A 16,299-nucleotide genomic window follows, 5' to 3' on the forward strand; every position below is an offset into this window, starting at 1 on the left:
GTTTTCTGCAGGTTTCCGCATGGTTCTATTTAAAGGCATGTGCTCAGAACATTAAGAAAACTTCCCATAAAAAAACACAAAACATTAGTAATGTTCAAAGAAAATTATATATTTTTTATTTAAAAACATATACATTCCATTCTCAGCATCAACAAAACGCTCTCTATCCTCTATCTCGTTAAGTGTGTTCAGGTGTGATCTTAATGGGTGCTTGTTTTCTTTGAAATCGAGTCCGTTTGAATAGACTAAAATGAACAGTTTTGTATGAGTTGAAAAAAACATGGCACACTAGCTCCATCCTGGTAGCGCAGTGGACTAATTCCCTGGATAGAGAGTAGAAGACCATAGGTTTGAATCTCACTGATGTCATAGAACAATAAAACATTTGATCTGTTTGCATGATTAATGACTAAACAAATGAATTCCCATGTGTCCTCTCTGTGCTTGGAGTTCAAAACAGTTAACCTAAGCTAGCAGTGTTAATAAAATTCTTATTGAAACATTTTCAAAAAACGTAATTTAATTAGCTCTCAGAACCTTAACAAAACCTCCCAGGAAAACTTTCAGGGAACCATAGCAAAACGTTCACAGAACCTCCCTGCAACCTAACAATTAACGTTTCCAGAACAGGCGAAATTTAGAAAACGTTCCGTTTAAAGGTCAGAAAACGTATGGCTTCGTAACCAGAACCAATGGGAAAACAAAAACGTACATTCCCACAACTTCCAAGGAACCAAATGTGCTAGCTGGGTATAACCTTACTGTAGTCTACAATAAATGTATGTCCCTCTTAAGTGTTGTGACTAGTGTGACTGTAATCACCAGGAGGAAGTTCATATCATGTGGTTAACTGCTGGTTGCTAGGTGACTGTCCTGGGAATGAGGCACTGAGTTCCAGCTCCAGTCCTGAACAGTTTGTGTGGAACACTGCCTGCCTGCACCATGCCTACAACCGGTGATGTAAATTAGCTGTCAGTTAAATCTGGTGCAACACATCACTTCTCATACGCTGAAACGTATGTTTTGTTGTACATTGTCCATCTCAAATAAACGTAATAAATGAATAAACCTTGGTGTCCAATCACCTGTCCAAAATAGCTGTTACCTGCTGACACATACCAACCAGACCGCTACCTTGATTAAAGCAAAATGTCACTGGTCAAAGGTGTTTCTGTGATATACTGTGCCACCTGTGATAGGAGTGGGATGACAGCAGAAGGGTTGCCATGGAAAATTTGGACCATAACCAAACATAACTAAACAAATAGAGCAAAGGGAACCCTCATACGTTAGCTGAGAAAAAAATGTAGGTTGATGCATTAAAGTTAATCTCTCTCTCTAACAAAGAAAAACAAATCCACCTGATGGTTAACTCTGATTGGCTTAGGCCTTCCATCTCCAAACCATGTTAGAGAGGATGGGTGCCTTCATTTCAGCTCGTATGGTGCCCCGGCTGGACAAAGATTTACTTTAGGACCAATAGGATGGTCTAAAATGTGACAATTCCGCCAACCCTTTGTCCTGGGTGAAGTAAAATGAGTCCACCCAGTGGTTGAGCCACGCTGCTCTCCTCCGTCCCCCAACGTGACTGGAGTGCTGGTCTTATTTCTGGATGGAACACACCACGGTCTCTGTGCTAATTAACCTAGATGTGGATATTAATAAGCAGCTGGGATGAAAGCGGGTCTAGACTGAAAGTGGGGCAGTTTGAGAGGGGCCTGATTTAAGAATGGTCACAGTAAAGCAGGACACCTTGGCCCCTCCCGTGGCAGGGGAATAAGACCTGTTACTATATTAAAATACCCCCCGGCCCTTCTTAATTGCTCACACCTCTGGAGATTCTTGGCTCCAATGAAGAGCTGAAGATACCTTCAGGAGGACACTGTGTTGAAAGACCACAGAGATATTTGTAAAGTTGAGGGATGGAGACAAGATACCACCAACGTGTATGCTCTATATCTTTTAAGGTTAAATGGATGTCTTTTGAGAGAGAAATGTCTTTGCATACAACATTGTTGTGCCAATCTATGAGCAGATGAGCACATATGATTCTTATAAGTATACAAAACCCTACAAAACCAGACCCCTCTTTTGCTGTAGTCAATATCAGTCAGTGCATAGTTAATATAAAGACCTGCTAGATGAATCTGCTGTCAGTGAGATATGGGGCGAGGGCTTATATATAGGCCACTTGTGGACTGAAGTGTTTTGATAGCTAGGTCTGGTGGGACGTGCCCCACATAGCACAAGTACTCTCTGACAGAGAGAGCTTTTAGCTGGTCTGCACAACACAGATGAAGTTTATACTTTGTGATAGAAATGCTGTATCTTTTTATCAGATCAGCGATGCCATCCAACAGAAAGAGGGTGGGGACAGTGAGATAGTGGGCAGTCGTGACAGAAAAGTGGGTCATCATAAATGGCACCCTGGCACTTGCTATGGTAAACAGCTGAGAGCTACTGACCATCAATTACATTTTAACCATGTTTTGAAACTATACAGTGTTTGTTTAGAATTACATTGTTTCCCAAAAAACTAGTAAAACAGGCTTATAGCTTGGGTTCTGATGGGTTAAGACAGTTGAACTAAGCTCATGAGCCCTTTATAATCAATGACAGTATGAATTCAAAATGGATGCACCAATCCTAGATTTCCCCTTTAATCTAGATGGATGCACCAATCCCAGATTTCCCCTTTAATCCAGATGGATGCCACACTGGTAAGCATAGGATGAATACCCCAGAAGCCTGGGTTAGTGATGCCACGGATGTCATACAAACCAATCTAAAATGATGGATGATGCTGTTCGCACAGAACTGTCACATGGGTGCAAAGACACATGGACTGACATTTAATAAAATAAACATACGTTAGAATGAGAGAGTTGTATTCAACAGAAATGACAAAAAAAGGGTTCAGTGCAGTGTCTCTCCTTTCCATAATCACTTCAAATATCAAAATATCAATTTATAAACATTAACCAAATAAATGCATCCCTCTAATCTAATTGTTGAGAACAGATACATCCAGAGGCAGAAATTGGGAACAGTTCTGGGCACCACAGTGGCATGGTTTCCTCTGGAGGGTACCTGTCTCACTGGCCTCTGTCCCAGGGTCGCTCTGGACCAACCTCTCCACAGAGGACATATTGCTATAGCCCCCTGAGTAGTCAAATGTGAGCTCCTCCTGAGGGGTGATGTCCCTGCCAGCGAACAGGGCCAGCCTGGGCACCAGGGAGTGCACCCGGACAGGCACCATGAACAGGTTGGGTTGGCAGGAGTGGTTCAGAAAACGCCCCACATTCCCAACCACAGTTGGGTCCACAAAGGTCTCACTGACCTGGCCCTGACCAGCATACTCCCGCACAGCAATGATGTAGTTGTTGTCCTCAAGCCCCTGAGCAAGCTGTCTGCGTCTGGCCTCCTCAAAGCCGATCACCTCCCCGGCATACTCACACACAAAGGATCCACAGGGGATAGGCTCCAGCGCCCGCATCCCCCAGCCCCTGTCCTCTGTGGGGTAGACACACAACTTGAGCCCCAGGCCTCTCTGGACCACCCGGTTACAGCAGGCCTCACTACAGCCACACAAGGCGTTACACTCAAACACAGGCCTGCAGTAACCAGTCTCTGTATCCCCCTGGTCTTGGAGTCGGCCGTGGCTGTCGTACGTTTGTCTGCATGTCTGTCCGTATGTCTGCAGGCAGGAGCAGCTCTCTGTAAGGCAGGAGTGGGCGTGGCAGGAGCATCCAGGAAGAGTCACCTCACTGGGGTCTATGTCACATCCTGGCCCCTGGATGTTCTCTGGAGAATACTGAAACCAAAGAGACAGATGGAGGAGAGGGGACTGAAGTTTTTTATCAGATACAAAGGTAATCAGAGCAATTTAAAACAGTAATAAAAACAACCACTCAAGATATTAGGCTCTGGGGGATTTCACTTGTTTAGAGGACATAGTTACAGAGAAAAAGCTTCTTCAATCACACATAGAAGCTATGTTTTTTCTTCCCTGTAATATCATCCAATCCTGCATAGCTATGTTCCTTTAAGCAAGCCGTGGTGAGAAAGAGAAAGACATGTAAGGAGATTGTAAAGTGGTGCAGTTCCGAAGGTTCAGTAGTTACAATAGCCTATTTCAGATTCTCTCCATTTCACTCAGACAGTCCAAGTGGTGGCCAGTGATGATATTGTGCTGCCACCAGCTGGCAGAAAACAGTTTAGACAGCCTGAATGAAGATCTACAGCTGTTCTTTATACCAGTGTCTACAGCAGGGGTGTCAAACTCATTTTGCCACGGGGACCGCATTTGGTCTTCAATGAGGTCCGGAGGGCCGCACTGAAAATTGGTTATAAATTATTTCCTTGCCATCAGAATTTGCAAAAGATTGTCCTCTAGCCATTGTATTTGGAATTTGCGATACTCCCTGACTGTCTAGTTTCAATTTAGGTGATTATTAGTGAGCTGGACACAGTCAAGTAACTGTATAAATGTAGGCCCATTATTATTACTACACAGTTTCCCTTTGGTTTAATCGATTGTAAACAGTAGAGGATCCTCAGAAGAGGAAGGGGGGGACCACCCTCCTCAGTGAATTTCATAAAAATAAAATAAACATTACAAAAGTTATCCTTTTTAGATGAAACTATACTAAATATAATCGTCACCAAATATTTGATTAAAACACACTATTTTTCAAAGAAGGTCTACAGTAGCCTCCACAGCACTCTGTAGCACCATGGTGTAGCCAGTGCAGCTAGCTTCTGTCCTCCTCTCTGTACATTGACTTCAATACAAAACTTAGGAGGCTTGTGGATCTCACCCCCTTCCATGGACTTACACAGTAATTATGACAACCTCTGGAGGATGTCCTCCAACCTATCAGAGCTCTTGCAGTATGAACTGACATGTTGTCCACCCAATCAAAGGATCAGAGAATGAATCTAGTACTGAAAGCATAAGCTACTGCTAGCTAGCACTACAGTGCATAACATGTGGTGAGTAGTTGCCCCAAAGAGAGAGAAAGACAATAGTTTCACAGTTTTGAAAAAAATGTATTTCTTCCAAAATGAAGGAGAAGCAAGAGAGAAATAGAGAGATTATAATTATTTTTCAATTTCAGTTTCACTTACTTACTTAACTAGCAAATGCAGCTAGCTAGTTCAGTCTACTGAAACACCCATGCTCCAACAGAGGGATGCTATGTTAGCTACCTGGCTATGACTATCAAACACAACACTGGAACTCTTCCAAGTCAAGGTAAGCTTCTGGTTTTACTAATTTATTGCCACCGGGGCCCACCGGTGTAACTGCTTACTGACTGTACACTAACATTACTGCTTGATTGTAGCGGGTTTACTAACGAGTTAATTATATTAGCTATGCTGACTATGACGTTACTTTAGCAAATATGGTGACAACGATGTAGGCTCTGTGTAGCGGTTTGGCTTGGAACGTTTTTTTTATGCCTGGTCACATACAGCTGATGTGTTGTGCATTGAAGTCCACAAGGGAAGGGAAGAAGTGAGAGGAGGAGAGCGCATGCGAGAAGTAATACAACGTGGTTGCTATGAAAGTGAACTGTGTTTAAGTGTGATATGGGGTGTAATTCATTGAACTGATTTTGTTGAAAAAAATCTTAAACAGAAGCAAATGGAACACAATGGGGATAAACACACATACATTTGCGCAATAGAAACTCTTGTTTGCAACTTTTGGACTAATGATTACACCCTATATCAGCTACATGCAGGCAAGAGTGTGCAAGGCGGTTTGAATATCACCGTCAGTGTGTCGCCTATGTTATAAACTTTAATTCATAGGCTAGGTTGTAGCAACCTCATGATGGGTATAGGGAAAATGTTAGTATCATGTAGTAGCCTAAACCTATCGCTGTTACATTGAACTGGGTGAATGGAAGATGAATGACAGTCATCCAATATGCTGTAATAGAATGGATGCCATGCTCATGAAAAAAAAATCGTCCTCCCTCATCTTAAACGACACTGACCGCTACTAATTTTAGGTCCTCGACCAGACATGATGTTGCGAATTCGAAGAAGATATTTCTAAATGTTCCTATTGCAAAGAAATAGGTTGTTGCACCTTTTGTTATTTCCCCCTGAATATAAAGAAAACTGCTTCTTCTTCGACTTCAACCTGGTTCTCATCAGATAATTGTTTACAAGCACCAATGCAAGAAGTTGCAATAGTTTCATTATCACAATGTAGCATAGGCAAAGTAACTATGGTTTATCCATATAAACAATTACACACGTGGAATAATGGTGCCTGACAATTTCTAAGTTAGATTGCTGGCTATTTGTATTGGCATGGGCTAACCAGTCAGCTACGACTAGCTACAATAAAGCATTTTACCTGAAAATCAGAATATTCTTCTTTGCTGACATTGCCCTCTCGTAAAACTGGAACTTTTTCGAGACCCTTGCACAAATACTGATCAAAAACCTTTATTATACTCATATTTTCTCGCTAAATGTTCAGCTCTCAAAGTTAGCTAGCTAGAGAAACATGTCAACAGAGAAAAAGCACTACAACACTCAAAGAAGAGGCTTCCGGAAAGTCTAGTGTGAATGTTTTACAATGTCGCCGCCTAGCGGGCTTCGAGCACAATCTCACTATTGCATTTCTGCCATTTTTGCGGTATGTGGCGCTATGAGACTTGACAAAGAGACCCAGGTACAGTCATCACGTAATGAATCACGGTAGGCCATTGTTATAGAGCTAATAAAACATGGCCATAGGAGGGAAAAGTGTCCTGTGGTTCCCACATCATATGAGCACAAACAAATGAGTTTGAACCCAGCTGGAGGGGGACAATCTGACGCATGAGTGAATGAGGAGCAAGGACCTTCCCTTCCCTTCCTCTCAAATCAAATCAATTTTATTTGTCACAAGTACCAAATACAGCAGGTGTAGACCTTACCGTGAAATGCTTACTTACAAGCCCTTAACCAACAATGCAGTTTTGAGAAAATAGAGTTAAGAAAATATTTACTAACTAAAATAAGTAAAAAATAAAGTTAAATAAAAAAAACTAAGTAAAAAAAAGTGACGCTGCATAGATAATAAACAGCAAGTAGCAGCAGTGTAAAAACAAAGCAGTGGGGGTCAATGCAAATAGTCCGGGTGGCCATTTGATTAATTGTTCAGCAGTCTTATGGCTTGGGAGTAGAAGCTGTTAAGGAGCATTTTGGACCTAGACTTTACACTCCGGTAATGCTTGACATGCGGTAGCATAGAGAACACTCTATGACTTGGAGTCTTTGACAATTTTTTGGACCTTCCTCTGACGCCACCTAGTATATAGGTCCTGGATGTCAGGAAGTTTGGCTCCAGTGATGTACTGGACTGTATGCACTATCCTCTGTAGCGCCTTACGGTCGGATGCCGAGCAGTTGTCATACCAGGCAGTGATGCAACCGGTCAGGATGCAACAGGTTGACCAGTGTTACCTTGGAGATAATGACACACCAAATGAACAACATTGGAAGCAACCCTGCCGTCCTGCCAGTGAGTGACATCATCCATCCTGTAATGATGGGGCTTTGGAAGCACCGCCCTCCAGCTGTTCCTCAGACCCATGGGGAGGGGATAGGAAATGAAGAAGGAAAGTCGTGGTTCCAGGCTTCTGTTTACCTCCTTCCTCAGTCACTATCCTGTCCAATATGGTGTGATGTTGCTAGGAGAGATACTGCCTGGCCTTAAAACAAACAATGCGGTCATCAGGATTTCCATTAAGTTCGCTTTTTGTACAAATGCATAGATGTTGGACAGGATGCACATTTCATATTTCTTGTTAGATTTTTTTTGTTAGAACGTCGTTTATTTTCAGGGGAGTCATTTCGGCAGTTTTCAGCTCTATCCGTACCATGGCATGATGTTGTTTTCATGTTGTCATACATAATAAATGCATAGGTTTGGACTCAAGTGGCTGAAGGAAGCAGATGGAGAGAGGTCACATTGCCACATTGCTGGCTGGCATCTCAGCTGCACACACAACTGACCGTTTGTCCTCTTCCTCTGAGAATACTCCCGCTATCCTCTCTCGTTTACAATGTCCTTGTGAAAAAACTCCATTTGTGATTTGGAGTTTTACTGAATTTCTCCTGGGAATGAAATATAACGTAAAGCAAATGATTGCCGTTGGGGCATTAAAGTCATTAAATATGCTCACCAACAAGATGAATCTTTAAGGAAACTGACTTTAGTTATGGACAGAACGTTTAAGATTATTAATGGCTGTCATGACGATGATCGATGAGCCCAGGTCTGTAGTCAGCAAAATGCAGTATATATTTTTTTCTTATGTCCTCCAATCTCTATAAAATATGAACTTTTTCAAACTCCCATCAGCTTGTTTGTCCTCTTACTGTGTGCTCCTGCCTCCCTGTCTGCAGAAAAATAAGCAAACAGTACAGGTTGAAATAGTATTTAGCTAGACTGTATAACATTCTACCCGCACAGCTTGAAGTTAATCTCTCTGGATTCCCCGAGTGCTGCAAACTCAGTCCACACAAATACATTACATTTACCAATGGGAGTTTGCTATCCAATAAAATAGAGGGAGATAATGTGCACTGAGAAAGAGGGAATGTGTTTTGAGTTGACTTCCAATTTGAAAATTGGTGCTAATGTACCAAAAGTACCAGCTTGTTTTTCCTAATAAGGGTCTCTATGTCATTAAAATGACTTCACAATGTCTGGCTCTCACAATAGTGTTTGACAATAGGATGAAGCACATTCCTTACCTCCTGTTCTCTTGTTGACAGAGCTTGTTGGGGATCTTTAATTAACTATTTTATGTTTAATGAGAAGACAACATCACAGAAGACCTGGGCTTTGAAGGGCATAATACAAATCAAATTCTAATCAAATGTATTTATATAGCCCTTCTTACATCAGCTGATATCCCAAAGTGCTGTACAGAAACCCAGCCTAAAACCCCAAACAGCAAGCAATGCAGGTGTAGAAGCACGGTGGCTAGGAAAAACTCCCTAGAAAGGCCAAAACCTAGGAAGAAACCTAGAGAGGAACCAGGCTATGAGGGGTGGCCAGTCCTCTTCTGGCTGTGACGGGTGGAGATTATAACAGAACATGGCCAAGATGTTCAAATGTTCATAAATGACCAGCATGGTCAAATAATAATAATCACAGTAGTTGTCGAGGGTGCATCAAGTCAGCACCTCAGGAGTAAATGTCAGTTGGCTTTTCATAGCCGATCATTAAGAGTATCTTTACCGCTCCTGCTGTCTCTAGAGAGTTGAAAACAGCAGGTCTGGGACAGGTAGCACGTCCGGTGAACAGGTCAGGGTTCCATAGCCGCAAGTAGAACAGTTGAAACTGGAGCAGCAGCATGGCCAGGTGGACTGGGGACAGCAAGGAGTCATCATGCCAGGTAGTCCTGAGGCATGGTCCTAGGGCTCAGGTCCTCCGAGAGAGAGAAAGAAAGAGAGAAAGAGAGAATTAGAGAGCATACTTAAATTCACACAGGACACCGGATAAGACAGGAGAAGTACTCCAGATATAACAAACTGACCCTAGCCCCCCGACACATAAACTACTGCAGCATAAATACTGGAGGCTGAGACAGGAGGGGTCAGGAGACACTGTTGCCCCATCCGATGATACCCCCGGACAGGGCCAAACAGGAAGGATATAACCCCACCCACTTTGCCAAAGCAGCCCCCACACCACTAGAGGGAAATCTTCAACCACCAACTTACCATCCTGAGACAAGGCTGAGTATAGCCCACAAAGATCTCCGCCACGGCACAACCCAAGGGGGGGGCGCCAACCCAGACAGGAAGATCACGTCAGTGACTCAACCCACTCAAGTGACGCACCCCTCCTAGGGACGGCATGAAAGAGCACCAGTAAGCCAGTGACTCAGCCCCTGTAATAAGGTTAGAGGCAGAGATTCCCAGTGGAGAGAGGGGAACCGGCCAAGCAAGACAGCAAGGGCGGTTCGTTGCTCCAGAGCCTTTCCATTCACCTTCACACTCCTGGGCCAGACTACACTCAATCATATGACCCACTGAAGAGATGAGTCTTCAGTAAAGACTTAACTTCTTGCGACTATAGGGGGTGCTGTTTCAAATTAGCATAATTGTCTCTACAGATGAAATGGCTTCCTACTCAATTCTTGATCGTACAATATGCATATTATTACTATTATTGGATAGAAAACACTCTCTAGTTTCTATAGCCGTTGGAATTTTGTCTCTGAGTGGAACAGAACTCATTCTACAGCAATTTCCCTGACATGGAGTCAGATTTCACACATTTTGGCCCCTGATCTGGAGTCAGTTTAAAGGCCACTGTGAACGCTATGAGGATACGGACACTGCTTACGTCTTCCCCTGGATGCCTTTACGTGATGACGCTTTGAATGGTATCGATTGCGCAATCACAGCCACTATAAAAGAAAAAAACCTGTAGGTAGGAACTCTTTTCCAGCTGCGCCGGACGCGCGGTGGACACCGCCCTGCTCTTTTTCCAAGCATTAGTGTAGCCAGTAATATTTCTCCGGTCATGTTTTCACCCGTTATAGGTGTTAACAGCATCATAAGGTAGTTAATTTGAACCGTTGTATAGCAATTTATATCCTTTTAGTGCGATTTTGAGGCATTGCTTTGTTGTGCACTTTGACGCGCTGGGCACATTTCGAGCTCCCGGTCGTACGTTAGTGGGCATTTCGACGGACAAGTGGACATCTTTCGACCAAAAGAAGATTAGACCCAAGAAAGGATTCTTTGCCCAAGATTCTGATGGAAGAACAGCTCACAGTAAGAACAATTTATGATGATAAATCGTGTTTCTGTCGAAAAATGTTAAAGCTTACGCCGCCATCTTGTTTTGTATAGCTTCGCTTGGCGCAACCTGTATTGAAAAGTAAGGATAATTTAAAAAATGTAAATCAGCGATTGCATTAAGAACTAATTTGTCTTTCGATTCCTGTCAACCCTGTATTTTTTAGTCAAGTATATGATTAGCTATTGATTAAACTAGATCACTCAAAGATGGCGACCGACATTTCCAGGCTTGTTTTGCTACTATTTTCATTGTATAACCACGTTTTTTTATGGCTAAATATGCACATTTTCGAACAAACTGTATATGTATGTTGTAATATGATGTTACAGGAGTGTCATCTGAAGAATTCTGAGAAGGTTAGTGAAAAAATTAATATATTTTGGCGATGATATGATATCGCTCTCTTTGGCTAGAATCAGTGCTCGGGTAACGTTTGCGTATGTGGTATGCTAATATAACGATTTATTGTGTTTTCGCCGTAAAACACTTGGAAAATCTGAAATGTTGTCTGAATTCACAAGATCTGTCTGTCCATTGCTATGTGCTGTGTATTTTTAAGAAATGTTTTATGATGAGTAAATTGGTTGCTGTCTGTAGTAATTCTAGGAGCTTTGGTGAGATTTGTGATGCTGGCTGCAATGGCAAACTATGATTTATACCTGAAATATGCACATTTTTCTAACAAAACCTATCCTATACCATAAATATGTTATCAGACTGTCATCTGATGAGATTTTTTCGTGGTTAGTGGCTATCAATATCTTAGTTTAACCGAATTGGTGATAGCTACTGGTGTTGAGAAAAAATGGTGGACAAAGAAAAAGGGTGTCTTTTGCTAACATGGTTAGCTAATAGATTTACATATTTTGTCTTCCCTGTAAAACATTTTAAAAATCTGAAAAGGTGACTTTATTCACAAGATCTGTATCTTTCATTAGGTGTCTTGGACTTGTGATTTAATGATATTTAGATGCTACTATTTAATTGTGACGCTATGCTAGCGATGCTAATCAGTGTGGGGGGGGGGTGCTCCCGGATCCGGGGTAGATACTCGTGAAAGGTTAAAGGTTGAGACCGAGTCTGCGTCTCTCACATGGGTAGGCAGACCATTCCATAAAAATGGAGCTCTATAGGCAAAAGCAAGTGGTTGGACAGCCAATGGATCAAAACCATGATAGACCATGTCCACTGCTTCTCTGTTGATTGACTTGGCTTCAAATTGCCAGTGATGCTGCTCTCAGCTTGTGAGGAAAGTTGCTGTGGCATGCTGCTCACTGTCTTGTTTGACTTTGGAGAACAAAAAATAAATAAATTCAAAGGCTACCCCTGTTTCCCTTTGTTAGCCTGAATGGGCTTGATTACTAGGACTCTACCTCTGCCATTTCCCTGTGCTTCTCAAAGGGGCCTCCCATCACGGTTCTCCCAGTGCATAAAAGGCCACGGACCCACTGCCAATGAAACAAAGAGAGGCACTGCTTCTGGAAACAACAGAGGTTGCCAAACAAGGAGGAATAGTGAAACGCAAAAAAGAAAGAAAGAAAACATAGAAACAAACAAAGAAACAAATATAGAATAATTAAACACATTACCAGGTATGGAGATAATGTACCATGACACATTGACAAACTTCTCCTGCCTCTCCAGTGAATTGACATGAAGGTTGTATGTAGGTCTGTGTGTAGAATGGCTTCAGCTTGAATTTTCACACCCTGGAGCAGGCATCCTCAGAGACTTGTCAGAAGACTTCCTCTGCTGCTAGGCAACAGCAACAGCAGCATGATCTCCTCACATGACAACATTTCACAAAGCAATTAGGTAGAGTCAGGGATGGTCATCCTCCCCCCAAAGGTTTTCAGTGTTTTTAAACCATCACTGTTGGAGCACAAACTCAATTGTCTATTACAGTCGTGTGAAGTCTGATGACTAAATTGTTACCCAACTAAATACAACTGATGATGAACATTACAACAGCAACAAAACAGCCGACTAGATGTTCATACAGTAGTGGAATAGAGGACACAGGAGTCTTTCATGTTAATGCAGGGGGAACCAAGGGAATCACATGCCTGGTGTTGCAAGTCTGAACAAGCCACTGGTGAGAGGCTCTCTGAAGGTGTCATGGTGATATTTCTTCACAGCAAAGCCCAAAAGTGACTTTTCACCCATTACTCAGCTCCCTTGTCCTCTCTTCTCTTCTTCTCTCCTCTTCTGACTACAGGTTACTACTGCCTGCTTGATTGCCTAGGGGGAGGAGGCCCAGGGGAAGGAGGCCCAGGGGAAGGAGGAGAGGAGAGAGCCATTCCACAGATTTGTCTCTCACAAAGATGGAGAAGAAAGGTTGAGGTCATAATAGAGCAAATTCTGCTGATTCGAAAATAATTGAACCCTTATTCTGGCTGAAATTGAAGTAATGGATAGGGATGGACCTTGGCCTTCATGTACTGTGGTTGAGTGCCAAGCTAGAAGGATGAAGATAGGTCTGGGTGAGTGCAGAAAATAGAAACACAGGCATTGGCGTTACAGCTCAGACAATAACAAAAATAAACAATCAATAGAACATATAAATACAATATAATATATACATTCAGTAATCATATGATGAGGATAGAGAATACATATTAAATGCTAAAATACACCTTGAATAGTTTTTTATTATGTCACACTAAATAAGAATAATTATTTTCCCATCCTATGGCCTTGAGCAATCTCAACCTCTTCATCCGAAGAGGAGGAGCAGGGATTAAACCAAAATGCAGCGTCTTGAGTTGACATAATTTATTTAAAGAAAAGACAAAAACACGAACTTCACTATAAACTAACAAAACAACAAACGGAGTAGACAGACCTCGACGACGAACTTACATTAAACACGGAGAACGCACGAACAGGGAAAATAGACTACACAAAAATGACGATGTACAAACAAACCGAACAGTCCCGTATGGTGCGACAAACACTGACACAGGAGACAACCACCCACCACGAACACTGTAAACAACCTACCTAAATATGACTCTCAATTAGAGGAACGCCAAACACCTGCCTCTAATTGAGAGCCATACCAGGCAACCCTTAAACCAACATAGAAACAGACAACATAGAATGCCCACCCAAACTCACGTCCTGACCAACTAACACATACAACAAACTAACAGAAATAGGTCAGGAACGTGACACTGAAACTTCCTGAATCCAATCGATTGATTTTCAACTTCCACTTACCCTGCTATGGTTCAAAATCCATGTCACAGATGGGATATAGTAAACCTTGTTAAGTTGTGGAGAGACCAAAAAATATATTGCCTCATTTGTCGGGGTTTGACCTTGACATTGTTTTAAAGACATATTGGACTATGCTCAGTGGGATGTCAAAGGAGTCAATCCTCAGAGTAAAGTAATCTATAGCATCATTATCAACTGAACATGATGTTAGATACCTTGGAGAGATTCTATGGTTTCCCCCATCATGGAGTCCTACAGCAACTGTTTTGCTCACCTTAGTTTTATTTCTGTTGACAGTAACATTGATCTTTAAATCACTGGCAGTTGAAAAGATAACTGTGAGTGCTATTATGACGTTTAGATGTGTTCCAGACATATTTTAAAGCCAGATCGATGCACTGACAAAATAAGTCATGAAAAGTGTAGCTGACAAATGGTGATATTTGTAATCTGGGGTATTTCTCGTTGACAGAGCAGCGATGCTTTTAAGGAGAGCTTCGCCTCAATCCCCTGGCAATAAAACACAGACCCAGGAGCAAATTGAACTGACCTCAGACCCTTTGGAAGCTTGAAGAACGATCTGGCCTTAATGGCCCTGTACTCTTAGAATCTCCCCCTGGCACAGCTAGAAGAGGAATGGCCACCCCACAGAGCCTGGTTCCTCTCTACGTTTCTTCCTAGGTATCCTGCCTTTCTAGATATTTTTTCCTAACCACAGTACTTCTACATCTGCATTTCTTGCACTTCGGGGTTTTAGGCTCGGTTTCTGTATAAGAACTTTGTGACAACTGGTGATGGAAAAAGGGCTTTAAAGATATGTAAATTTGATTTATTGATTGTTTTTTAACCTCTGTGTCCATGAAAGAAAGAGAGAGAGAGAGAGCGAAAGAGAAGAAGAGGAAGAGGGAGAGGGAGGGAGGGGGATGGGGAGAGAGAGAGAGTGAGGGGGAGGAAGAGAGTAGTAGAGCAACTAGTGTAGCACAAACAACATTGTAAATGCAACCTATATTTATCAGTTTATTTATTTGTCCTTTCACATATACTTGCACATTGTTACAATAGTGTAAATAGCCAATAACATAACATTTGAAATGCCTATATTCTTATAAAACTTTTGTGAGTGTAATGTTTACTGTTCATTTCTGCTTGTTTATTTCCCTTGTTTATTTCCCATTTGTTTATTGTCTGTTCCACTTGCTTTGGTAATGTAAACAGGTGGATGGGAAGGGGGGGTGAGAGAGAGAGTGGGAAAGGGAGGGAGGGAGAGAGAGAGAGGGGGGATAAAGAAAAAAGAGGGAGAAACACTGTATATAGACATAATATGACATTTGAAATGTCTTTGTTGACCAGAGCAGCAATATTTGTGACCTGTTGCCACAAGAAAAGGGCAACTAGTGAAGATAAAACACCATTGTAAATACAACCTATATTTATGTTTATTTATTTTCCCTTTTGTACTTTAACTATTTGCACATCATTACAACATCGTATACAGACATAATATGACATTTGAAATGTCTTTATTATTTTGGAACTTTTGTGATTGTAATGTTTACTGTTAATATGTTTTGTTTATTATCTATTTCACTTGCTTTGGCAATGTGTTTTCCATGCCAATAAATTGTAATTAAAATTGAAATTGAGAGAGATAGAGAGACCACAGCATCACCAGCCACACCCCAACCAGCTAAGACCACCCCAAGCAAACCCTGGCCACACCATATACAGGCCCCCCCATATCAGACCTATGCCCCTTCTGCCCACCCCATGCCCCCCACCCCTGCGGCAAGGACCTCAACATGACAGCAGGACATATTATGCCCAGGCCGTGAGCAGAGCAACAGGCCCAACCCCCACTATTACACCTGCCCAAGCCCCATCCTGCGACCTAAGAGGTATGTATCAGATGCTCAACATGCTCTGCTCACATCTACTGTGATGGTCCGGGCCTAAATCACACAAAAACAACACTAAACACTATGGAACACAAAACTTTTACTATCTCATCCTGGAATATACAAGGTCTGAGGTAATCTGCCTTTGGCCTAAAGAGCAGGAACCCAGAGTTCATCAAAGAAACTGGAAATACAGACATTGTCATCCTACAAGAAACATGGTATAAAGGAGACTGGTTGCCCTCTAGGTTACAAAGAGCTGGTAGTCCCATCCACCAAAAAAGCAGGTGTGAAACAGGGAAGAGACTCATGGGGGTATGCTTATTTGGTATAGAGCAGACCTAACCC

At 42.2% G+C, this 16,299-nt stretch overlaps 1 protein-coding gene across 2 annotated transcripts; it reads right to left on the reverse strand.

Annotated features, from left to right (window-relative positions):
• Window positions 1–88: 88 nt before the first annotated feature.
• On the reverse strand, window positions 89–15,766 carry LOC129851118 (histone-lysine N-methyltransferase SETMAR-like). 2 transcript variants are annotated; one of them, XM_055917404.1, is made up of 2 exons: window positions 9,260–15,766; window positions 89–3,814 (listed from the first exon to the last, which is right to left on the reverse strand). In XM_055917404.1, exons 1-2 carry the CDS (start codon window positions 9,374–9,376, stop codon window positions 3,005–3,007), a joined length of 927 nt encoding a protein of 308 aa, XP_055773379.1. In that variant the 5' UTR covers window positions 9,377–15,766; the 3' UTR covers window positions 89–3,004. The 2 variants fall into 2 exon arrangements, with proteins under 2 accessions (XP_055773379.1, XP_055773380.1); XM_055917405.1 differs by lacking the exon at window positions 9,260–15,766 and adding an exon at window positions 6,377–9,225.
• Between the last annotated feature and the right edge of the window lie 533 nt (window positions 15,767–16,299).

This window comes from Salvelinus fontinalis, chromosome 3 (assembly GCF_029448725.1).
Source record: "Salvelinus fontinalis isolate EN_2023a chromosome 3, ASM2944872v1, whole genome shotgun sequence".
Taxonomy (NCBI): domain Eukaryota; kingdom Metazoa; phylum Chordata; class Actinopteri; order Salmoniformes; family Salmonidae; genus Salvelinus; species Salvelinus fontinalis.